Here is a 26,945-nt window from a genome sequence, read left to right as displayed (position 1 = left end):
TTAAGGCGATTATTTTGTAAATGAATGGACGTGTGAATGCTTCTGTCTAAGTCGCTCTCCTCTCCAACGAGAGTTCTGTGTCTGCAAAAATATCAGCTGGTAGGTGGTTTCGAGGTTGAGAGAGAACTTGGGTAATTAAAATAGTGCAATTACATTTAAAATGTGGACTGAACAATTTTCGAAAAATGGGATACTTGTGCCTTACAGACCATTACTCGAGGAGAGGGTGCTATCCACCATGGAATGGGACAGCTCCCAGCGCCAAACTGCAGAAAACACAATGTGAAAGAATACCGGTGGATCTGGTTGATTTCCACTATCACTTCAAAAGAAGCCTTGGAGGCAAACAGCTCTTCACCTGGAAATGTAATAAAGCGTCACCGTTTTAGTAGCTTTTTTGTTGGCCAATTCAGGCTTTCATTCATAGACCATACGCAGGCCAAATGGTAAAAGTCTGAGTAGACATACACTAAATACACCTATAGTTGTTTATTTACGTTTCAGTTCAACTATAGTGGCAATAAAAAATATGTATGTGAACCCTTTGGAATTACCTGGACTTCTGCATAAAGTGGTCATAAAATTTGATCTGATATTCATCTAAGTCACAACAACAGACAAAAACAGTCTGCTTAAACTAATGACAAACAATTATACGTTTTCATGTCTTTATAGAACACACCGTGTAAACATTCACAGTGCAGGAAGGGAAAAGTATGGGAACCCTTGGATTTAATAACTGTTTGACCCTACTTTGGCAGCAATAACCTCAACCAAATGTTTTCTGTAGTTGCGTATCAGACCTGCACAACCGTCAGGAGGAATTTTGGACTATCAGTTCAGCAATATTCTTGGGATGTCTGGTGTTAACTGCTCGAGGTCATGCCACAGCATCTCAAATCGGGTTGAGGTCAAGACTCTGACTGGGCCACTCCAGAAAGGCGGATTTTCTTCTGTTGAAGCAATTCTATTGTTGATTTTCTTATGTTTTGGGTCGTTGTCCTGTTGCGTCACCCAACTTCTGTTGAGCTTCAATTGGAGGACAGCTAGCCTAACATTCTGCTGCAAAATCTCTTGATAAACTTGGGAATTCATTTTTCCGTCAATGATAGCAAGCTGTCCAGGCCCTGAGGCAGCAAAGCAGCTCCAAACCATGATGCTCCCTTCACAATACTTTACAGTTGGGATGAGGTTGATGTTCGTGTGCTGTGCCTTTTTTTCTTCACACATAGTGTTGTGTGTTCCTTCCAAACAACAACTTTAGTTGAATCTGTCCACAGAATATTTTGCCAGTGGCACTGTGGAACATCCAGGTGCTCTTTTGAAAACTTCAGACGTGCAGCAATGTTTGTTTTTTTGGACAGCAGTGGCTTCTTCCGTGGTGTCCTCCCATGAACACCATTCTTGTTTAGGGTTTTACATATCGTAGACTCGTCAACAGAGATGTTTGCATGTTCCAGAGATTTCTGTAAGTCTTTAGCTGACTTGAGGATTCTTCTTAACCTCATTGAGCATTCTGCTTTGTGCTCTTGCAGTCATCTTGGCAGGACCGCCACTCCTAGGGAGAGTACAGTGTTGAACTTTCTCCATTTATAGACAATTTGTCTTACCGTGGACTGATGAACATCAAGGCTTTTAGAGATACTTTCGTAATCCTTTCCAGCTTAATGCAAGTCGACAATTCTTAATTTTGGGTCTTCTGAGATCTATTTTGTTTGAGGCATGGTTCACATCAGGCAACGCTTCTTGTGAAAAGCAAACCCACATTTTGTGAGTGTTTTTTAATAGGGCAAGGCAGCTCTAACCAACATCTCCAATCTCATCTTATTGATGGGACTCCAGGTTAGCTGACTCCCGACTACAATTAGCTTTTGGAGAGGTCATCAGCCTAGGGGTTCACATACTTTATCAAACCTACACTGTGAATGTATAAATGATGTATTCAATATAGACCTGAAAAATACAATAATTTGTGTTATTAGTTTAAGCAGACTGTTTCTGTTGTAGTGATGATGAAAATCAGATCTAATGACCTATTTATGCAGAAATCCAGATAATTCCAAAGGGTTCACATACTTTTTCCTGACACTATTTTATTAGCTAAATATTAGAAGGCTCTTTCAAAGCAATTTGTGTCGCATTTGCGAAAATAAAATGTTATCGTTCTTAATTCATGGCATGGTTTATTTTCATCCAAATGTTGACTATGACACAAATGATTTCATACAGGAGATAGAAATAATAGCCTACTGTCTGGAGACAAAAACAATGAGGCTAAATTAATGGATGTTATTGTAAGAGGTACCTTATTAATTCAATGTAAAACCTCAATCAGAAGGTTAAAACCAAATTAGATACATCGAAATACGAAAGCTATAGACTAATAGGTGTGTTAGGAAAATGACAAGCTCGCAGCACACATCTGACTATTCATTATGAATAGGATTTACATTACTCATTTAGTTCACATTCTTCATTCTAACCACAATGTGACAAAACATAGAACACACACACACCATAAGCAGATTAACTTGACTTAAACATATAAATTAAATCGCTAGTAAATGTAATAAAACACATTAAATAGCTCAGGTCTTAAAAATATGGGCAACCTGTTTCACCTCCGTATCCTCGCTGGAATCTTTCATTCACTTTCTTTTGCACATCAGCAAAGGACTCAGTGTTTGAGAAACGATCATCCATTCACGTCATTCATCAAATCAAATGGTATTGGTCACATACACGTGATTAGCAGATGTTATTGCGGGTGTAGCGAAATGCTAGTGCTTCTAGCTACGACAACGCAGTAACATCTAAGTAGTAATCTAACAAATTACACAACATATACCCAATACATTTAGGACTGAATTAAGAGACTATATACACATATGGAGAGCGATGTCAGAGCAGAACAGACTAAGATACAGTAGAATAGTATAGAAAACAGTATATATAAAAGGCCCTTTTCCTTGCTAAAGCATGAGGCTGTATAAACAGAATATAAAAAAAAACACTTGAGCAGTATATGTATATGTGTATGTGTATGTGTGATATATATATATATATATTGCTCAAGTGTTTTTTTTATATTCTGTTTATACAGCCTCATGCTTTAGCAAGGAAAAGGGCCTTTTTTTACATTACCAAACCTTCTCTGGAAGACTTACACATACTTGCAAACAGGCCCCATCATTCATTTTCTTGTCATGTTGTTCCAAGAGTTTGAAGACTTCAGAAAAAGTATGTTTAAAAACACTAGGCAATTGAAAGGATCCTGTACTGTGGCCAAATGTAGGCCTAGTGCTTCTCAAGTGTACCATACTTTATCTGCACACCGAAAAAGCATGAGGTTGAACAAACAGAATATAAAAATACGAACAATAACAAGATGTATCATTCTGGGACAAACCAGAATTAGGCCGTGAGCCAGGAAACAGCTTTCACAGACGCAACCTGAACAGGACAACTATACAAGGCTATATACACAAGGCTCGAGACCTGGAAAAATACAACAGACTTTGGAACAAATGAGAGACTGAAGTCAACGGTCTTCTTCCTCTATTGTGTCACACAAAGCTGGAGGCAAAATAAGCAGAGGCATCATGCCAAAAAACATTGGAAAATGCAGTGTAAGGGCTCAGGGAAATCAAACAAAACATTTTTTTAGCACATGCTTGATAAACAACAGGTGTAGATGAACAGTGACATGCTTACTCGGGTCCTTCCAAACAATGCAGAGAAAAAGATCATATTAAAAGTAATAACACGTAATAATAAATACACAATGAGTAACAATAACTTGATTATATACACTGGGTACCTGTACCGAGTCAATGTGCAGGGGTACGAGGTAATGGAGGTAGATACTGTACGTACATATAACTAAGAATAAAGTTACTAGGCAACAGGAAAGATAATAAACAAAACAGTAGCAGCAGCATATGTGATGAGTCAAAAAAAGTTTGAAAAACAGGGCCATACAGATAATCAAGTAGCTGCCCGGACAAACTATGTAGCACTATTATGGCTTGGGGGTCAAAACTGTTCGGGGTCCTGTTGGTTCCAGACTTGGTGCATCGGTACCTCTTGCAGTGTAGTAGCAGAGAGAACAGTCTATGACTTGGGTGGCTGGAGTCTGACAACTTTAGTGCCCATTTCTGATACCACCTGGTAGAGAGGTCCTGGATAGCAGGGAGCTCGGCCCAGTGCGCACTGCCCTCTGTTGGTTGGATGCCAAGCAGTTGCCATATCAAGCGGGTGATGCAGCCAGTCCAGTGGGAAGAGAGAGTGGGAAGGGTGTGTGGGGGGGGGGGCAGAGGGAGAGAGACTAAACCAAACTACACCATGCAGATGCATACAAGTCAACGCTGTCTATCCTTTTGGAAATTCTAGGAAAATGTGAATGCATTCCATCTGGCAGCCTACGTAGAAGAAATGGAGTGGTGTGAACAAAATAACTCTCGATCAATAACAGCATTCCGCCTTAAATCTGCCAGACACAACAGCACAGGCGTAATGGGGACTGAATGGCCAGCTCTTAAAAAAAGCTTCTGCTTTTCAGAAACACAACCCAAGGTCAAACAAATTGGCCTACTTTTTTAAGGTGGCAATGAATGAACGCTAAACCAAACAAAACCTCCCTGTATCTGCAGTGCTACACACACCCTATCGCTCTAACTCCGATAAGAGGGGCAGTTGGTCTGTTGGACATACCAATGGTATGATTTTCAATTCCTCTTTGCGGGGGTGCGTACTATGCCACTGCTTATAAGATAAAAAGGATACTTCGGGATTTTGTCCTAATGTTAGGCCGCGATGTGGCTATGCCATTTGGCTGTGGGCTACACTAGTTCATTTAGTAGACAAGACTTGCTTAGAATACCGTGGCATTGTTTTATAGTATGAAGAATACAATTGAATAAAATAAAGGATATTTGAGGGAGTGCGCACATGCGGTTATTCTGTGTTGAGCGGTTAACAAAGAAATAGCGATTCCTATATGCTTCATTTAGAGTTATTCATGTAACTTTTGTTCTACGATGTCAGAAGGTGAATTCACCAATTTGTAAGTCGCTCTGGATAAGAGCGTCTGCTAAATGACTTAAAATGTAAATGTAAACATTGAGCTACAGTGAAGCCTGGAGGACCAAAAAAGCCGATAGCGATTAAATCGGACAATGTAAAAATGTATTTGTAATAATGACAATTACAACAATACTGAATTAACACTTATTTTAACTTAATATAATACATCAATAAAATCAATTTAGCATCAAATAAAGTGAAAAATATTCAATTTGGTTTAAATAATGCAAAAACAAAGTGTTGGAGAAGAAAGTAAAAGTGCAATATGTGCCATGTCAGAAAGCCAACGTTTCAGTTCCTTGCTCAGAACATAAGAACATATGAAAACTGGTGGTTCCTTTTAACATGAGTCTTCAATATTCCCAGGTAAGAAGTTTTAGGTTGTAGTTATTATAGGACTATTTCCCTCTATACCATTTGTATTTCATTAACCTTTGACTATTGGATGTTCTTATAGGCAATTTAGTATTGCCAGTGTAACAGTATAGCTTCCGTCCCTCTCCTCGCTCCTACCTGGGTTCCAACCAGGAACACAACGACAACAGCCACCACATCGAAGCAGCAGTACCCATGCAGAGCAAGGGAAACAACCACCAAGGCGAGTGAAGTTTGAAACGCTATTAGCGCACGCTAACTAGCCAGCCATTTCACTCCAGTCACACCAGCCTCATCTCGGGAGTTGATAGGTTTGAAGTCATAAACAGCGCAATGCTTGACGCACAACGAAGAGCTGCTGGCAAAATGCTGTTTGAATGAATGTTTACGTGCCTGCTTCTTCCTACCACCGCTCAGTCAGATACTTGTATGCTCAGTCAGATTATATGCAACACAGGACACGCACATATCTAGTAATATCATCAACCATGTGTAGTTCACTAGTGATTATGATTGATTGTTTTTTATAAGATAAGTTTAATGCTAGCTAGCAACTTACCTTGGCTTACTGCATTTGTGTAACAATCTGTCTTTCTGCCCCTGAACGAGGCAGTTAACCCACCGTTCCTAGGCCGTCACTGAAAATAAGAATGTGTTCTTAACTGACTTGCCTAGTTAAATAAATATTTTTTTTTATTTTTTTTTTTAAATAATAAAATTTTATTTATTAAAATTGGCAAATCGGTGCCCGAAAATACCGATTTCCGATTGTTTTGAAAACTTGAAATCGGCCCTAATTAAAATCGGCCATTCCGATCAATCGGTCGACCTCTAGCTTTGACACTTATGTAGGTGTCATAACCAGCCATAAAATAAGGCCTGTCACAACAGGTCTAAATAACTTGTCATAATATGATCATGATATGTATGTCAGCTGTTATGACATGGATATGAACACATGTGTTATGACACTAGGTGTCAAGTAAAGTTTTAACAAAAATAAAATGTGAAGCTCGCATTCAATTGCCCCTCCATGTTGCATAAAAGAAGCTTCCATTCCCCCTGGGGAGTTATGGCTGATTTACGATCATCAACCCTCTTACGGTCAAACATCTTACTTTATTTGGCAATTAAAAGGCACTTAGTCATTTTCTTTTTAACCTCTTGAGATGGGAAAACATGTTCTTTATTAAGTTGAACAGAAGCCACATTCCTTTGCAGACAAGTAAAATGCCCGTTCATATCTCCAGAGAAGATTTTGTATTGGCATTTAAAACATCTATAGTGTAGCCTAACAACTAACAGACGGAAAAACATAGCTGAGGCATTTTCAAGGGGCCACATTACATTATGTCTGAGAAGTAGAATCAATAAAGGCTACATGTAGTCTAGTGTAATTTCATATTAGGAGACAAAAATGAGGAGTAGGCTACACCGTGCTCGCAAAATTAGCCCAAAGATACTGGACCTCTGTATCCCAGCGACATCGATGCCATGAATATAAAATTTGATGAACAGGCCAGGTTATTCTACATGTAACAGACCAGAGACTGAACACACCCTTACAGTATGTTACCATCCACTCAAGACTAAAAATCGTCCCGCAGTTTAATCTATGATCACTGGTCTAGGAAATCCCAGACCTAGGGCAACAGATTGTGTCTTGGCCAATCTGGTCTGGGTGCTCATCAGACAGACAACTCTTCCAACAAATCACAAGTTTGGGTAGTCAGGGTTTAAAAATTGGAAACAGGCAGACAATGCGCACCCAGATGGATCTGCAAATGTTTTGCCACAGGCAGTAAGTGGTTGTAAGCTTGTAATGCCGCATGCAAACTACTCACTTGCAAAACACACACAGTTAAAATATCCTCCACAAGCTCCATTTAGCTAGCTACCAGGAATGTTTACAAATAACATGAACAGATGGGCTCTGGACGGATTTCCGGCACACGTCCGAGCTCTGCCCTTTGCTCTCTGCCACGTTGGTCTAAGTACAGACATGTACGCTGGAACAGTGGTACATTGTGGGAGGCAAACCTGTCTGTCTAGAGAGACTACGGAATATTCTCTATGTTGCCTGGTGTCTAGTTTCACAACCCTTCCTCTAATAAAGATGTTCAAAGAACTTCAAATCAAAGAGCTTCAAAATTATCCAGAGATAGCTTTTTTGACATGAACTTAGCTGACAGCCTTGTCTTGCTGAAAAGCCAAGGCAATTCTGAGCCCAAAATAGCTCTGTGGGAGGGAGGTGGAATCACTGCTAGCCTATATGGCCTTGGTAAGCCATGATTTGTCTAGCAACTCTAGGCCAATAAAAGAAAACATGATACAGGACGTCTGCTTAACAATTTAAAAGTCTGTTTGTTATTCATAGGTAAAGTAACGCTGTGCCACCATTTAATTTAATTAATTATTTGCAGTGAACCCAATCCCCAGGCAGTGAAGTGGAGACACTTGTTTCCTAGGTTTAGTCGTCTGCAGCAGTAGGCTGTAGCGCCAAGGGAAGAGAAGGGATTGGATACAACCTTTAGTCCTTTATTAAGAGACTATTGATTCACCTGTGCGTAAATATAAGTAACACAAATCCCTATCAAAATCCATCAGTTTAAGCTTGAGACGTGTGTGTGTGTTTTTTGTTTTTTTAACAAGGGCTGCGTGTCAATCCACCACATCTGCCTATATAGGCCTCCTGCATCTGCGGTGGAAGGTGGCCGAGCTACAGTGGTGTTTGTCAGACCATGAGACATTACAAAAATCTTTCTAACGAAAACGTCTGTCACGTCTGGAAGATGAGCCTACAGAAAGATGAGACTCACTGGACTCGTCTGACGGTAACCAATACAAATGAATGGAAGTACGGAGGTAGTATTGTGGAAACAAAAATAAGTGGTTAAATATGTGTCCAAAAGGGGGGGCGCTAGAGAGCACCACATGGAGTAGACGCTTCTCCGACTATGAGAAACACGGCCAAGGGGAGACTAATTCATCCAAAAACAACCAGGTAAGAAAGACGGCAAAGTGCCTGAACCCCTGGAGCCTTCAACAACTAGCAGATTAGCAGCTATCAAGAAATTGGAAGAGGACATGAACGTTCGATTTAATCTGGAATTATCCTTACAATCAGTGCAAACCCAACTCGCATTATTGATCTGGAAGGAAAAGTTAGGTTACCACCACCCGCGAGGGGCAGTACTGTGGCACTACTGCTACAGATTTAATGTATTATATGTATTTGTATGTATTATAATATAATAATAATACTTCCTAAATGTAACCTGTTACAGTTACCTGTCCAAAATTGTAATCTGTAACGTAACTTTTGGATTACCCAAACTCAGTAACAATCTGATTACAATACATTATTTTTAGAATACTTTCCCCTTAAGAGGCATTAGAAGACAACAAAAATGTATGTTACCAATTGAACAACATCTATTGCAGGATAAATCAATGTTTAAGTTTACATAGCTGGCCATATATGGATGTTCAAATGTTTACTTTATGGGTTGGTTATGTAGGCTTCTTCTCACCAATTGCCTTCTACTACATACAGTTGAAGTCGAAGATCACATGCACCTGAGCCAAATACATTTAAACTCAGTTTCACAATTCCTGACGTTTAATCAGAATAAAAATTCCCTGTCTTGGGTTAGTTAGGATCACCACTTATTTTAAGAATGTGAAATGTCAGAATAAATGCAGAGAAAGATTTATTTCAGCATTTATTTCTTATATCACATTCCCAGTGGGTCAGAAGTTTACATACACTCAATTAGTATTTGGTAGCATTGCCTTTAAATTGTTTAACTTTGGTCAAACGTTTCGGGAAGCCTTCCACAAACAATTGGGTGAATTTTGGCCCATTCCTCCTGACAGAGCTGGTGTAACTAAGTAAGGATTGTAGGCCTCCTTGCTCGCACACGCTTGTTCAGTTCTGCCCACAAATGTTCTATAGGATTGAGGTCAGGGCTTTGTGATGGTCACTCCAATACCTTGACTTTGTTGTCCTTAAGCCATTTTGCCACAACTTTGAAGTATGCTTGTCCATTTGGAAGACCCATTTCTGACCAAGCTTTAACATTCTGACTGATGTCTTGAGATGTTGCTTCAATATATGCCCATAATTTCCCCTCCTCATGATGCCATCTATTTTGTGAAGTGCACCAGTCCCTCCTACAGCAAAGCACACCCACAACGTGATGCTGCCACCCCCGTGCTTCACGGTTGGGATGGTGTTCTTCAGCTTGCAAGCCTCCCCCATTGCTGAGCAGCCAATCAGGTTATGTCGATATAGGACTCGTTTTACTGTGGATATAGATACTTTTGTACCCGTTTCCTCCAGCATCTTCACAGGGTCCTTGGCTGTTCTTGGATTGTTTTGCCCTTTTCGCACCAAAGAACGTTCATCTCTAGGAGACAGAACTCGTCTCCTTCCTGAGCGGTATGATGGCTGCGTGGTCCCATGGTGTTTATACTTGTGTAATATTGTTTGTACAGATGAACATGATACCTTCAGGCATTTGGAAATTGTTCCCAAGGATGAACCAGACTTGTGGAGGTCTACAATTGTTTTTCTGAAGTCTTGGCTGATTTCTTTTGATTTTCCCATTATGTTAAGTAAAAGAGGCACCGAGTTTGGAAGTAGGCATTGAAAAACATCCACAGGTACATGTCCAATTGACTAAAATGATGTCAATTATCCTATCAGAAGCTTCTAAAGCCATGACATAATTTTATAGAATTTTCCAAGCTGTTTAAAAGGCACAGTCAATTTAGTGTATCTAAACTTCTGACCCACTGGAATTGTGATACAGAGAATTACAAGAAATATAATCTGTCTGCAAATCTGTCATGCACGAAAGTACATGTCCTAAACGACTTGCCAAAACTATATAGTTTGTTCACAAGAAATGTGTGGAGTGGTTGAAAAACTAGTTTTAATGACTCCAACCTAAGTGTATGTAAACTTGACTTAAACTGTATATATGTATAACTTTAGGAGCGGGGCTGCCTGTCTTTGCAATTAGTTTATTTTCAAATTGCGCTCGTTAACATATTCAGCAAGCAGCCTCCATTAGAAATCCACTATTATTTGTGCTAATTTTAGTAGCATTCTGGTAATAGATACCCAATGGGCTTTGCGTTTTTTGTGCCAACCCGTGTGTACTAAGCCGGTAATGACATAAAACCCAGTGTGAGAGAAGGACGATAGGACGCTATGAATATCTAGATATCGCCCAACCCTAGTTACAACAGTAGAATTATTGACAGCTAAATGAATGGTTATTTTTCCTGGAAAACTTCCCAGTCCATAACGTTTACAAGCATACCCATAACATGATGCAGCCAACACTATGCTTGAGAATATGAAGAATGGAGTGAGGAAGGACGCCAGCATCTGTGTAGTCACTGGGTGCATTGACGCGCCATCCAAAGTATAATTCATACCTTCACCAACGGATATTCAACGTCTGCTTTTTTCTTTACACTTCTATGCGGGGCATTGGAAAAGCTTCCTGGTCTTTGTGGTTGAATCTGTGTTTGAAATTCACTGCTCAACTGAGGGACCTTACAGATAATTGTTTGTGGGGTACAGAGATGAGGTAGTCATTCAAAATCATGTTAAACACTATTATTGCACACATAATGAGTCCATGGAATTTATTGTGACTTGTAAAAGCAACTCCTGAACTTATTTAAGCTTGCCATAACAAAGGAGTTGAATACTTATTGACTCAAGACATTCCATTTTTAATTTGTTTGTAAACATTTCTAATATCATAATTCGTCTTTGACATTATGGAGTATTACATTGAGGCCAGTGAACCAACAATAATTATATTCCGAAGGCACTATATACGACCGACTACACATTTTTTTCTCAAGTTAATGTTTTTTTTGTTTTTTTAATAAATTTAAAAAAATCTGTATTGATTATGTTGGTCTTCACATATAAAGCTTTGGAAAAAATGAAGAGACCACTGCAAAATTATCAGTTTCTCTGGTTTTAGTATGTATAGGGATGTGTTTGAATAAAATTTGCATTTTTTTGTTTTATTCTATAAACTACTGACAACATTTCTCCCAAGTGAAAATGTTTTCACCCAAATAGGTGCACATTTTTGTTTTTGCCCAAGCACTACACAGCCGATTCAAATCATAAACTCATCAAAAGGCGTTGATGACGAGGGCAAAAACAGAAATGTGCACCTATTTGGGTCCCCGGGACCAGGATTGAGAACCAGTTATTTAGAGCATTTATTTACAGAAAATGACAACTGGGCAAAATAACAAAAAATATGCAGTGTTGTCAGACCTCAATTAATGCAAAGAAAATAAGTTAATATTCATTTATAAAAAGCACAATACTAATGTTTAAATTTAGAAAGAGTACAGAAATCAATATTTGGTGGAATAAACCTGATTTTCAAATCACAGCTTTCATGCGTCTTGGCATGCCCTCCACCAGTCTTTCACATTGATGTTGGGTGACCTATGCCACTCCTGGCGCAAAAATTCAAGAAGCTCGGCTTTGATTGATGGCTTGTGAACATCCAGCTTCCTCTTGATCACATTCCAGAGGTTTTCAATGGGGTTCAGGTCTGGAGATTCATTTTATTATTTTTTTACACCAAATCACTCGGGCGGCAGGGTAGCCTAGTGGTTAGAGCGTTGGACTAGTAATCGGAAGGTTGCAAGTTCAAACCCCCAAGCTGACAAGTTACAAATCTGTTGTTCTGCCCCTGAACAGGCAGTTAACCCACTGTTCCCAGGCCGTCATTGAAAATAAGAATTTGTTCTTAACTGACTTGCCTGGTTAAATAAAGGTAAAAATAAAATAAAAATTTATTTAATTAACTTGGCAAGTCAGTTAAGAACAAATTCTTATTTTCAATGACGGCCTAGGAAGAGTGGGTTAACTGCCTGTTCAGGGGCAGAACGACAGGCTTTGTACCTTGTCAGTTCGGGGATTTGAAATTTCAACCTTCCGGTTACTAGTCCAACGCTCAAACCACTAGGCTGCCCTAGTGGTTAGAGCGTTGGACTGGGCTGGCCATGACTGGGTCTTGATATGGTGGTCCTCCATCCACACCTTGATTGACCTGCTGGAAAAGCAATCCTCAGAGTTGGGGAACATTGGCAGAAGGAAGCGTTTTCTTCCAGGACAACCTTGTACGTGGCTCGATTAATGCGATTCAAAAACAAATCTGCCCCATTCCAGCCTTGCTGAAACACCCGCAGATCATCACTGATCCTACACCAAATGTCAGTGGGTGCGAGACACTGGCTTGTAGGCCTCTCCAGGTCTCGCACCCACTGTGAAATTTGGTGGGGGATCTCAACGTCAACAGTGAAGAAGCGACTCCGGGACGCTGGCCTTCTAGGCAGAGTTGCAAAGAAAAAGCCATATCTCAGACTGGCCAATAAAAATAAAAGATTAAGATGGGGTGGGGAAAAAAAAGACACTGGACAGAGGAACAGAATCCCGGAGACGCCTCTTCACTGTTGACGTTGAGACTAGAGGTCGACCGATTCATCGGAATGGCCGATTAATTAGGGCCGATTTCAAGTTTTCATAACAATCGGAAATCGGTAATTTTGGACACCGATTTTTTTTTTTTACACCCTTAACTAGGCAAGTCAGTTAAGAACACATTCATATTTTCAATGACAGCCTAGGAACGTTGGGTTAACTGCCTGTTCAGGGGCAGAACGACAGATTTGTACCTTGTCAGCTCAGGGATTCAATCTTGCAACCTTACGGTTAACTAGTCCAACGCTCTAACCACCTGCCTCATGAGGAAGGAGCCTGCCTGTTACACGAATGCAGGAAGAAGCCAGGGTAAGTTGCTAGCTAGCATGAAACTTATCTTAAAAAAACAATCAGAATCACTAGTTAAACTATTAATATCATCAGCCATGTGTAGTTATCTAGCGTGTCCTGCGTTGCATATAATCGATGCAGTGCGCATTCGCAAAAAAGGGCTGTTGCTCCAACGTGTACCTAACCATAAACATCAATGCCTTTCTTAAAATCAATACACAGAAGTATATATTTTTAAACCTGCATATTTAGCAAAAAGAAATCCAGGTTAGCAGGCAATATTAACTTGATACTACCCATCCCGGGTCCGGGAGCGGAATCAACAACTGACAGTAATTAGCATAACGCAACGGATATAAATATTACAAGAAAATATTCCTATTCATGAAATCACAAAAGCAAGACAAGTATTTGTGTAAGTTTATCGATAGCATAGCATAGCATTATGACTAGCTAGCAGCAGGCAACCTGGTCAAGAAAATCAGAAAAGCAATCAAATTAAATTGTTTACCTTTGATGAGCATCGGATGTTTTCACTCACAAGACTCCCAGTTAGACAGCAAATGTTCCTTTTTTCCAAAAAGATAATTTTTGTAGGCGAAATAGCTCTGTTTGTTCTTCACATTTGGCTGAGAAATCAACCGGAAATTGCGGTCACTAGAACGCCAAAAAGTATTCCAAATTAGCCACATAATATCGACAGAAACATGGCAAACGTGGTTTATAATCAAACCTCAAGGTGTTTTTCAAATATCTATTAGATAATATATCAACTGGGACTGGTGGCTTCTTAGTAGGAGAGAGAAACAATGGCCGCATTTGTCCTTTACACACAAAACACTGAGAGACTTTGCTGGTGTCACTGTAGTGATCTATTTAGAATTCAGGGTACACTTAACCAGCATGGCTACCACAGCATTCTGCAGGGATACGCCATCCCATTTGGTTTGCGCTTAATGAGACCATCATTTGTTTTCAACAGGCAATGACCCAACACACCTCCAGGCTGTGTAAGGGCTATTTGACCAAGAAGGAGAGTGATGGAATGCTGCATCAGATGACTTGGCCTCCACAAATCACTAGACTTCAACCCAATAGATAGTTTTGGATGAGTTGGACTGCAGAGGCAGAAGCTGTCATCAGGGCAGAGTGGCTACTTTGAAGAATCTCAAATATATTTAGATTTGTTTAACACTTTTTTGGTTAGAACATGAGCCCATGTGTTATTTCATAGTTTTGATGTCTTCACTATTATTCTACAATGTAGAAAATATTTTTTTAATTAAAAAAAACTTGAATGATTAGGTTTGTTCAAATTTGACTGGTACTGTATGCATACATACATAGTGTTTTCAGAAGGTATTTAGACCCATGGACTTTTTCCACTTTGTTACATTAGAGCCTTATTATAAAATTGATTAAATAAAAATCCTCAGCAATCTACTTTGACTAGCAATCTACACACAATAGCCTACATTGTTAGTCACAATTTAGTCACATTATGATGACCTCAGCCATTCTGGGTCAGTGGTTTTAGCACCAACCTCCTCACATTTGACTTGGGGGACTAAACTAGGCAGCCCAGGTGTCACCGGGACCTTGAGTTGACTGGCTCAGAAAAAGAATAGAACAGACCCAGGGACACAGCAGAAGGTGGATTCCATGCTAAGGGTCACCCAGTAGTCCAAGAATGAACAAGAGATGTGTGCACATCCCTGATTAACACACTGTTGCTGCCGGGCCAATAATAGATCTATGTTGAGTAAAGAAACAGAGAGCCTGTTATTTAGTACATGCCGCTCCAGCATGCTTTAATTAGCTTTAAAGGGATACTTTGGGATGTTGGCAATGAAGCCTTTTATCTACTTCCCCAGAGTCAGATTAACTCATTGATACCATTTTTAGGTTGCCTCTGCATCCAGTATTAAGTCTTTTTGCGAGCCAACGTTAACTGGCATCGGCGCAATGCCTGTAAGTATATGGTATCCACTAGCATGCTAGCAGTTACCATAGCCTTCCGATAATTGCCCTAACGCTAGTTAGCAATTGAGCTAACACTAGTTAACAACTTCCCTCAAACCGCACGAGTTCATCTGACTCTCATTGCCAAAATACTGGAGTATTCCTTTAATGAGCCTACACATACTTTGACTACGCTCAGGGGAATATACCGTATAGGGGTCATTCTATGTAAATGGTGGCTTTCCTGTCCCCATACTTAAACACCAAGATAATAATTCAAAAATGTTGGATAATGACACAAAATGTTTTAATTTGTGTTTTATTGTTAATAAAACATATGTAGGACAGTTATATTGTAAAAAAAAATAATAATAATAATACCATGAAAATGGCTTGTCCATCGGGTTATGACTAGTGACATTGAGTTTAAAAAAAAAAATATGTCAGAATACAAAGGAAAGTTTTAGTTATTTAGTGGATTACTTAAACTAAATATTATAAATCATTTGCAGGGAATAGCTGTCCCTCAATTTCAAGTCACTAGTGTTCCACTATTGTAAAAACCACCAAAAACCAACTGCAACATCCTTGCCAACTTCTTACTGTGTCAAAGGTTCATGGAGGCGGGGCTGTTTTGAAAAGCACAATGAGTCTGCACGCTTTCTTCCTGTGTTTCTTTTCTTCATTTAAAAAAAACTAAGCAAAATAACAATACATACACAGACAATATAAATGGCTGCGCGCACCGCTACCCGCCCTGACACGCCGGCAAAGCACTACCCCCGGCCCAAAGGTATCTTCCAAGGGCGGCCAATGCCCGCCCGATACCCGGGCAGGCATGGAAGCGAGCGCACTCACAGCATGAAACCAAACCACAAGACATAAAAAGAGAAACGCAAAATATATAATATTCCCACTCCTGATTGGAGGACCTCAAACATTTATACTGTACATTTGTGTATATAATTATTCCAACACTCATCAATTCCACCCTTCAGACAGCCACACATCTTTCCGCAAAAAATATAATTCTGCCATTTCCTCTAGTAAAACATCCTTCCATTCTCCCATGGTGTCTCACTGGGGACTTGAACCTCCCAATCTGCAACATTTCTTCTGAAATTGCCCCCCCAAAAAATGCACATTTTTCCCAAGAGCACAATGATATTTCTTATTAACTGTGGTCCTTCACATCCCCCAGTAATACGGTTTGCAGGTCCAACTGCAACCTGATATTATGGCATAACAGCCATTCCTGGACCAGACTCCAAAAACAAGCCACCTATGGACAGTACCAAAAGAGATGCTCTATTGATTCTGGTTCCACATGACAGAGTCTGCACCGGTCTGACTATTCAATACCCTATACACTGAGCATTATTTTTGTAGCATCAATTGTTGTTTTGTATATCAGTTCATAAACCATGGTATTGGGACATTGGAAATCTGTTCCCAACAATCTTGAATTTTCTGTGGCATAGTTGCAAACCCTCTAGACCGTAAGTGAAACAGATATAAATCATAAAATGTTTTAGTAATTTTAAGCCATTTATAATTTTTAATTGGTGGCAGAAAAATAAATTCATTCCTAATTGCCATTTCTGTGGCAGAGCTGCAATGAGTTGGTTATAATTTCCTATTGTGCAAACACATGGATTAATTGGTGACAATTCTCCCGTTGTTGAAAAAAGAAAAATGGGTTTATCCTCCATCAGTACATTGGCGTTTAGCCATATTATTTGCTGTAATATAGATTATGCCTCTACTGGAGGATAAACTTGGAATTGTAACCAACTCTGTATAGCTTCATTTAAAAATTAGGACACTTTATACAGGGTTCCATTGTCACCGGAAATGCATAGTTTTAAATCTGTATAAGAGCAAAGGCCCCACCATTTTAAAACAGAGGATGTGCCCCTCTTATTAGCCTACTAGAAACCAGTTTGGATTTAGATATCGTTTTGGTATAATATAAGCTTTAACAGAGAGGTTTAATGCCTTGATATTTAAGTTTTATCCCTCCAAACTCATTTAATAATGAAATATACCCGGTTAACTTTTTTTTTTATTTTTTTTATTGGGTTTTCCATTCCAAATAAAATGTAATATTTTTTGTTCCTATAAGTTGAAAGAAAAAAAAACATTATCCTGGAGTCGGTAGAGCCACAAATAGATATGTAAACTGTGGTATCACTAGAGAATTAATCAGTGTAATTCCCCCATAGATGGACATCCTACAAAGTTTATCAAAATCGATAGTTGCAAGAGCATTCAACTTTTCAGGAATGTGCACACCAAGCACATCACTGCACCATCTTTAAACTGGGAGACCATATAGCAATTAAAGTGTGTCCTTTAGATGCCAAATCCTTACGAATGCAAATGTTAAGTAGGTTTTTTGTTTGATCTGACATACTGTAATTTTTTGCTGCAACTTTTGTATTTGGGTTTTAAATCAAGATAACTGGAGAAATTATCCAGGTCCTAAATAAGACCGTTCAGAGTTGAATATTGTGAGAGAGAACTTGAATAATCAGCTTACACTGATACCTTTGTTTCTAATCCATTCATTTCTAATCCCTTAAATATTCAATTCTGAGCAATACATGTTAACAATAACAAATCGGCCATTCCGATTTAAAATAATAATAATTTAAAAAAAAAAAATTTAAATAAAAAACTCGGTCGACCTCTAATTGAATGGCCTATAAAAACACACTTAATAAGGCCTCCTATACTGTAAGTGGATACACTGAACCTGTATTACACATGAAAAAAAAACGTAACGCCTTAGCTTTCATAAATTTACTGTCCGTTAATAAACTCATCACATTTCCAATATCCCCGCCCTCGTGGAAAGTGTGTCATAGTTACATGGAGGGCTATAAGCTGATGGTCTGATCGCATTCAATATGTACTTTTTTCACTTTTGGCACCGTAGAAAAAGGATACCAGAAAGTACCGACTAGCTTGATTTAGCCTCTTTCAAATATATCTTATAAAACGTCATTGTTTTTAAGCCTCCATTTACCGACCAGTTCCAACGTGTCCATAATATTTGTAATCTATTTGAGCGCCAAAGGGTGATAATTGGTAGTATGATTGTCTTTACAGTCTTTTGACATAATGTGTTAGCAACTTAATTATTAATTTGGTAATTTCATGCGAAGCCTGATGATGTATCACCGGTGTTACAGTTTGTAGTAAGGGGGAAAGGAAACTTGACTAAAATAACTGATCAAATCAAATGATTAAGTGATTTATTTACAATTTAAGAAGTGTGGTTTGAACTACTGTGGCCGCCATCTTAAATAATCTAGATTTCTGCAAATGGCACCAGTGTTAATGTTCCTTATAGTTTTAATAGAATAGGTCTGAAGATTTGTCATGTGTTACTGGTCACTGGTGTAATTATAGAAATGTTTTAAAAAAATATTCAAGCAAATAATGACTAATCCAAAAACATTTAATATTATTGTCAACCTTCTGTCGGATTATATGCAAATTAAAAGTCAAATTACATTGCAGAAAGCCCAAATTGTCATTAACATACACTACCGTTCAAAAGTTTGGGGTCACTTAGAAATGTCCTCGTTTTCCATGCAAATATACATGAAATTAGTTGCAAAATAAATAGGAAATAGTCAATATGTTGACAAGGTTATAAATAATGATTTTCAAATGGAATAATTGTGTCCTTCAAACTTTGCTTTCGTCAAAGAATCCTCCATTTGCAGCAATTACAGCCTTGCAGACCTTTGGCATTCTAGTTGTCAATTTGTTGAGGTAATCTCAAGAGATGTCACCCCATGCTTCCTGAAGCACTTCCCACAAGTTGGATTGGCTTGATGGGCACTTACGTAGCACACGGTCAAGCTGCTCCCCCAACAGCTCAATAGGGTTAAGATCCGGTGACTGTGCTGGCCACTCCATTATAGAGAGAAAACCAGCTGACTGCTTCCTACCTAAATAGTTCTTGCATAGTTTGGAGCTATGCTTTGGGTCATTGTCCTGTTGTTGGAGGATATTGGCTACAATTAAGCGTCGTCCACAGGGTATGAGCATGGTGTTAAAAAATGTAGTGAGCCATCCTTCTTCAAGATCCCTTTTATCCAAAATCAAAAGTAACAGTCAGTATCCGGTGTGGCCACCAGCTGCATTAAGTACTGCAGTGCATCTCCTCATGGACTGCACCAGATTTGCCAGTTCTTGCTGTGAGATGTTACCCCACTCTTCCACCAAGGCACCTGCAAGTTCCCGGACATTTCTGGGGGGAATGGCCCTAGCCCTCACCCTCTGATCCAACAAGTCCCAGACGTGCTAAATGGGATTGAGAGCCGGGCTCTTCCTGGCCATGGCAGAACACTGACATTCCTGTCTTGCAGGAAATCACACACAGAACGAGCAGTATGGCTGGTGGCATTGTCATGCTGGGGGGGTCATGTCAGGAAGGGTACCACATGAGGGAGGAAGAGGTCTTCCCTCTAATTCACAGCGTTGAGAGTGCCTGCAATGACAACAAGCTCAGTCCGATGATGCTGTGACACACCGCCGCAGACCATGACGGACCCTCCACCTCGATCCCGGTCCAGAGTACAGGTCTCGGTGTTCCTGACGATAAACACAAATCCGACCATCCCCCCTGGGTGAGACAAAACCGCGACTCGTCAGTGAAGAGCACATTTTGCCAGTCCTGTCTGGAACAGCGACGGTGGGTTTGTGCCCATAGGCAACGTTGTTCCCGGTGATATCTGGTGAGGACCTGCCTTACAACAGGCCCTCAGTACAGCCTCTCTCAGCCTATTGCGGACAGTCTGAGCACTGATGGAGGGATTGTGTATTCCTGGTGTAACTCGGGCAGTTGTTACCATCCTGTACCTGTCCTGCAGGTGTGATGTTCGGATGGACCGATCCTGTGCAGATGTTACACGTGGTCTGCCACTGCAAGGACGATAAGCTGTCCGGTCTCCCTGTAGCGCAGTCTTAGGTGTCTCACAGTACGGACATTGCAATTTATTGCCCTGGCCACATCTGCAGTCCTCATGCCTCCTTGCAGCATGCCTAAGGCACATTCACGCAGATGAGCAGGGACCCTGGGCATCTTTCTTTTGGTGTTTTTCAGAGCCAGTAGAAAGGCATCTTTAGTGTCTTAAGTTTTCATAACTATGACCTTTATTGCCTACCGTCTGTAAGCTGTTCATGTCTTAAAGACCATTCCATTGTTTATGGCGTTTAAACCTTTTACAATGAAGATCTGCAAAGTTATTTGGATTTTTACGAATTACCTTTGAAAGACAAGGTCCTGAAAAAAGGACGTTTCTTTTTTTGGTGAGTTTATTTAATGAAGCTGCCAGTTGAGGACTTGTAAGGCATCTGTTTCTCAAACTAGACAATAATTTACTCGTCCTTTTGCTCAATTGTGCACCGGGGCCTCCCACTCTTTCTATTCTGGTTAGAGCCCGTTTGTGCCGTTCTGTGAAGGGAGTAGTACACAGCGTTGTACGAGATCTTCCTTTTCTTGGCAATTTCTCGCATGGAATAGCCTTCATTTCTCAGAACAAGAATAGACTGATGAGTTTCATTAGACATTTCTTTGTTTCTGACCATTTTGAGCCTGGAATCGAACCCACAAATGCTGATGCTCCAACTAGTATAAAGAACGCCAATTATATTGCTTCTTTAAAATCAGGACAAAAGTTTTCAGCTGTGCTAACATAATTGCAAAAGGGTTTTCTAATGATCAATTAGCCTTTAAAATGATAAACTTGGATTAGCTAACACAACGTGCCATTGGAACACAGGAGTGATGGTTGCTGATAGATTTTTTTTTTAAAGGTTCCAGCAACAAGTCATTTACAACATTAACAATGTCTACATTGTATTTCTAATCAGTGATGTTATTTTTCTTTAAATGGACAAAAAAGGACTTGTCTTAGTGACCCCAAACTTTGAACGGTAGTGTAGTGAAAAAAAGGAAAAAGTTTTTTTTTATGTAGTAAAAATATTGAAATACATTAAGCTGTCATTCATGTTGATTTACATTGTTAACTTTAATCTGACAAAAAAGTTATTATACATTTTTTTAAATTGGCTGGTCAGAAAGTCACCATTATTGTAGAATGATCAATATACCGTATACCGGGATATTTAGTCATACAAATGGTATGATTTTCAAAACAACTTTGCGGGGACTGCATACTACGCCACTGCTTATAACTATAATGGATACTTCGGGATTTTGGCAATGTGGTCCTTTATCTACTTATCCAGAGTCAGATGAAGTTGTAAATACCATTTTTATATCTCTGCGTGCCGTTTGAAGGAAGTTGCTAACTAGCATTAGCGCAATGACAAAAGGTCTCTGGGTAGCTATTTAGCATTGGCTCACAAAACTACCTCTAACTTCCTGCATATTGGGTACAGACACATAGAAATGGTATCCACAAGTTAACCTGACTCTGGAGAAAATCCAAAAGAATCCCTTTAACTATATAAGATGTGCCAAATAAATTATATCCAGCCCAGGGCTACAGCTATGCATTTGGTTTGCTAACTTGCTAGCTAAATGACAAGATCAAGATTATTGGTCACAGCAAAGATAATCAAGTCCCTCCTGGATCAAGATTAATGAAGCCTAAATAGTTTTGTGGATACAAAAAAAAGAAATGGCGCCCATTGTGTGCACTTCCAGTAATACTGTATGCCCTGGTATGAAACTAAAACGTTATGCAAATCTGGATACTGCCCAACTAACTTTGAACCTGTTTGAATAGCATAAAATGCATCCTTGCTTCTTCCCACCCTTGAAGAAATCCCTGATACAACATGATTTGATAGCTGTGAGAATGGTGACAGAAACACAGTGGAAGCCTATCATGTCATGTCTGATCAGTGATTAAGCTACCTCAAAGTACGACGGAAGGATGCATTTTCAAATATATTCAAATGAGGCCACTGTTTTGGCTGAAATAGTCATTGCTTCAACATTTTACCTACAGGTGGTGGTGCAGAAGGTTAATTATAGCACATGGGGCCACCATGCGCTGAATGCAGGCATTCTTTATTTATTCACCCAGTGACCAATACAACATTTCTCAGAACAGGTTGGCATGAGAGGGGTGTGTCAGTGCCAATCTGCCAGCTGCGAGAACTCGACTGGACTCCTAGCCAAGTTAAGTGTCATAGCAACTATAAGGCCTGCATATTGTATTGTTGTGCTATTTGTGATGCTGTGGCATTCAGCGTTGTCTATAAGTAACTAAGTTATTACGTTGTCATTTTATGAACATTTTCTGACTGATCTAAGACACTGAATGCACATATGCACTAACTGAATTCAATCTGTGCTGTCAGATGATAATGAGCGTTTAGACTAAAAAGACACTAATCTAGCTAACATTCAATTAGGCTACCAAATAAAAACCGCTCTAAAGCCATCTAACGTGATCAAGCTAACACATTACACAATTAGAGAATAGATGCACCATATTAGAGAGAACGCAACAACCAGAGAAAATGCACCTTAGGCCAGCACACGTTCATGCATATCCACTCTGTGCTATTGTTCATAATGAATCATCCTTTTGTCAGGGAACTCTTTCTTCTGAAACGTACCATGACATCCCCTTAACTTGTCTAAGTCTGATAGATACAGAAGAACGTTAAGCTCAAGCTTGACAAAATCTGTCTACAAGCAATTTCTATAACAAGCATATTCTCAGAATATCTATTGGAGCTTGTGTGTGTCTCCTAATCCTTCTTTGTCCTGCAAAACAGCACTTAAATTCAGTGTCCTAAAATAAACTCCACTTTTTTTTTTTTCCTAAGGTAACTGTGGCCTGGGCATGTCTTCTCCTATGCAGTGAGCAACACGCCATGCATAGGCCTAGCTGTTCCAGGTGTAGAGTACATATCAAAACAAAGCACTTCAGAAACACAGTGATCAATCATTCCTACAAAGAAAAATAAAAGTTGTGTGTGTGTGGTAATGGCAATCCGATAAGTGCAGAGAGGTAGCTAGCCAGAGGAACACAGCCTAGTCGTTGTGGGGGAAGGTGAGTTCCTCATGGTCCATCTGGCACGTTTCTACCCAGCCTGTTTAACCTGCATAACATCAACCCTAGCAAGCTAAACTGGGGAATGCTGCTCATGTTGCCTTGCCTTGTGCTGCAAGTTGTTTTCTTTGGGTGCTGCAATCCGTAGTTCGTAAAAATAACAGTTTATGCGACCTCCGCCAAGGGAGATGTCAGCAACCCCATCATTGTATGCACAATTTGACAGAGGTCACATAGAATGAAGTTACTAAAAAAATATGGATTGCTAGCCTCGCAAAGCCGCCTGATCCCACAAGCTAACATTAAACGCTGCACTGTTTCCCGAAGCTAGCGGGTTGCAGCACACAAAGAAAATAATGCAGCGACACAGGACAAACATTGATACAAGTTATGCATGAAAGAATGGACATTTTTACAAGTATCGATGAAGTCGAAGGTAGGCTACACTCTGCCAAAACTCATTGCCTCGCGCCATCCAGTATCTTGGAGTTCAGAATTCTTGGCCGGCTACCCCATACCACGTGACTCAAGTGTAAACATGAAGCACAAGCCAGGGCATGGGAGGCACACACGGCAATAGAGAATATTGGGCCTATGAATCCCTTGTCAAACACAGTCTGACAAATGTTTGATCCCCTGAATCATACGGATACAGCCCTGATCTGGATTATTTTAGCCTATATTTAAATACAGGTTTCCTATTCTATCCTAGCCCTTGATCATGACTCTCAGTTCCATGACATTACACATAAGAGTCATTGGAGGAAGGCGTCTTCTGTACTGGGGAGTGCTGTTAACACTGACGCTCGGTCTGAACATTAACACTCATTGCTTGCAGTACGGTTTTGGAAGCATAAGGACATTATTTTTCATATCAGCAAGGAATACAATTTTCAAAAAACAAAACAAAATTAAATTGATGCACACCTTTTACAGCTACAGTTCCCACACACCCATATTTCAATTTTACACTGTTTGTTTACAGAAAACAGACAGAGTGGACTACCTGTGCTAATTATCTATTGGTGTCTCCAAAACCCTGTGTGTAAACGGAAGACTGCAACTATGTTAAAACAATGCACAATACATGTGTATGTTGCATTTGTGAAATTATTTTTTATACGATATGAAAGCAGAGGGGTTGTTTCTAGAAGCGTATAGGAATTGAGAATCGATTCACATTTAAATAGATTATTTGGCTCTTTTGGCTTTGAAAAAATTTGATTTGAGACACTTTGCCTTTAAACAGAGGATGTAAGGTCCTTAGACTATAAGGAGTTAGGCTCCTTTAGTCCATTACTGGGCAAATTTTATCCCAACTCCACAATGGACTAAATACTTAATACCAACTGCAAAATTATGTTTTTATTTACCAATCAATATAGGCCTGTCTTTATTGGGCGATCCGATGATTCTAAAGAGTGTGTTTGAGGAATCCTTCCAAATACCCTTAGCACAGCATTTTATCAAAATCAAATCAAATGTGTTTATATAGCCCTTCGTACATCAGCTGATATCTCAAAGTGCTGTACAGAAACCCAGCCTAAAACCCCAAACAGCAAGCAATGCAGGTGTAGAAGCACGGTGGCTAGGAAAAACTCCCTAGAAAGGCCAGAACCTAGGAAGAAACCTAGAGAGGAACCAGGCTATGAGGGGTGGCCAGTCCTCTTCTGGCTGTGCCGGGTGGAGGTCACTAGGCCTACCACACAGAGGACCATGTGGTAAAGTTCTGAGTTCTCCAAAGGTTGACCATGTTTTATGGCTTAAATTTACCAGTAGCTGGTGCAACAATGTGGCAGTTGTACTTGACCCATTTATAAAGGTTGCTGAATATGGGACCATACCTCCACATTCTTTCAAATTAAAGAATAGGTCTTCATTGAGGCACAATTGGCATTAATCAAAACTTGAGTGTACCTGCAAAGCCAGCATGATGGCAACATGTTCGGATGTACTGTAGTTCTGACAGTGACATATGTGCCTAAATGATATAAGAACATAGCCCCGGGAATACATTCAGGGGTGATTTATCAGAGGGTTGTGCAGCACCCCTACTTCCCGCCGCTATGTGTAACAGCTTACCTGGTTAGGGTCGTATGCCCTGAAGACATGGCATGCCATCTCAGACTCCGGGTTGTCGGGCTGGCTCCGGATAAGGTAGGCGAAATAAGTGAGGTCATTACTGTTGTGGATAAAACGTGAGATGAACTGCGCTTTATGCTCGAAGATGAAGACGGACGAGTTGGCGACATTGTTGGCGGGCACACATCGAATAAACGGCGGGGTGAGCACCAGTTGAACTTCTCTGGCCTGGACGGAACAAGTCTCGCGTCCCGATTCGTTCTTCTCACTTTTCTTCCGGATCTCCGCCACCAACCACGGCAGCATGGGCAGGGTAGTACGCTTGTCCAAGGAGGACCAGCCGATGTACCAGAGAGCAAACTTTTGAATATCTGGCTTCGAGAGATTACTCTCTTTATTCCCTTTGTCATCCCGACCCTCCATCTCCGTTTAATTATAGGACAATGGAGAGACTAAACTATTCAAACGCCTAATTGCTGATTTCAATTCTAGCAATTGATGCAGCCCTTAATCGATTAATAACATCGATAATCGATCAATTTTGTTTTGTGCCCAATTCAGCTGATTGGCTAGATACACGCTTGAATATAAGTAAACAGTTAATAATCCATCGTTCACGATGAGGTCCTGTTGAGAGGTAAGAAAGTTAGCGCAGAAAAGTAACATAAGCACGCGTTCCTCGTGTTGCTCGAAACTGCAGCACTCGCTACCCAGATCAGATCCTCACAAGGTGGTTACTGTCGTAACCTAGAAGTGACAGCTCCGTTCGTGGTTTACCGGTGTTGCCAGGTCACATTTGTACGAGGGCGACCGAGCGGTTCCCAAACCGTGTTGAAGTTTGTGAAGTGTGCTAGAACGTTGCGTCTGGAGCACGGTGTGTAAACTGTGAAAGGCCAGAAGAAAACACCTTTTAAAATGCTGGGTAATTCTCCAAAACCGCAGTTCCAACGAGAGCAGATAGTTCCCTTTGCAAAGACAAGTGTGTCATTTATCACTGGGGGAAAAACTATATTCGGCTGTTTATTTACCGTTCACTTCGGTGCCATGAGTTTGAGATACGGCTGCTGTAACGCAGGCAAGAATAACTAAGTACTTCCGGGTCACGGATTTTTTTGGAATCATTCAGAATAAGATTCCCGTCATATATACTTTGTAAATTAATAAATACGGCGAAAAATAAATATATGTTTTATACTTGTTATCATATAAATAATAATTTGAAGTATTTCTATGAGATATGTGATTTTTTTGTTAATGTTCCCAAGCCTAAATGTGGAGTCTGCTGAGGGGCAGACGGCCCATAATAATGGCTGGAACAGAGCAACTGGAATGGCATCAAACACATGGAAACCATGTGTTTGGTGAAGGGTTTGATACTATACCATTCCACTCGAGTCATTCCCACGAGCCCGTCCCCCCCTATTAAGGTGCCACCAACCTCCTGTGGTTCAAATAATTTTTTGTTGTTGTTGATTGGCCCCTGTTTAAGGGCCGCAAAATGAACAGTGAGGCTCCTTTGGGCTAAACTGTAGATTTGAAAAGTAGAAGTGCTCCTGAGT

General features: G+C 40.1%; 1 protein-coding gene across 2 annotated transcripts in view; it reads right to left on the bottom strand.

Annotated features, from left to right (window-relative positions):
• Window positions 1-26,455, bottom strand: part of tbc1d4 (TBC1 domain family, member 4) — a 153,942-nt gene extending 127,487 nt beyond the window's left edge. For both annotated transcript variants that reach the window (XM_064975640.1, XM_064975641.1), the window contains exon 1: window positions 25,387-26,455. In XM_064975640.1, the coding sequence (XP_064831712.1) occupies window positions 25,387-25,809 (423 nt within the window). In that variant the 5' untranslated portion in view covers window positions 25,810-26,455. The remainder of the gene's footprint in view (window positions 1-25,386) is intronic.
• Window positions 26,456-26,945: the final 490 nt, after the last annotated feature.

This window comes from Oncorhynchus masou, chromosome 10 (genome assembly GCF_036934945.1).
Source record: "Oncorhynchus masou masou isolate Uvic2021 chromosome 10, UVic_Omas_1.1, whole genome shotgun sequence".
Taxonomy (NCBI): Eukaryota; Metazoa; Chordata; class Actinopteri; order Salmoniformes; family Salmonidae; genus Oncorhynchus; species Oncorhynchus masou.
This window is presented reverse-complemented; position numbering and strand designations above follow the sequence as displayed.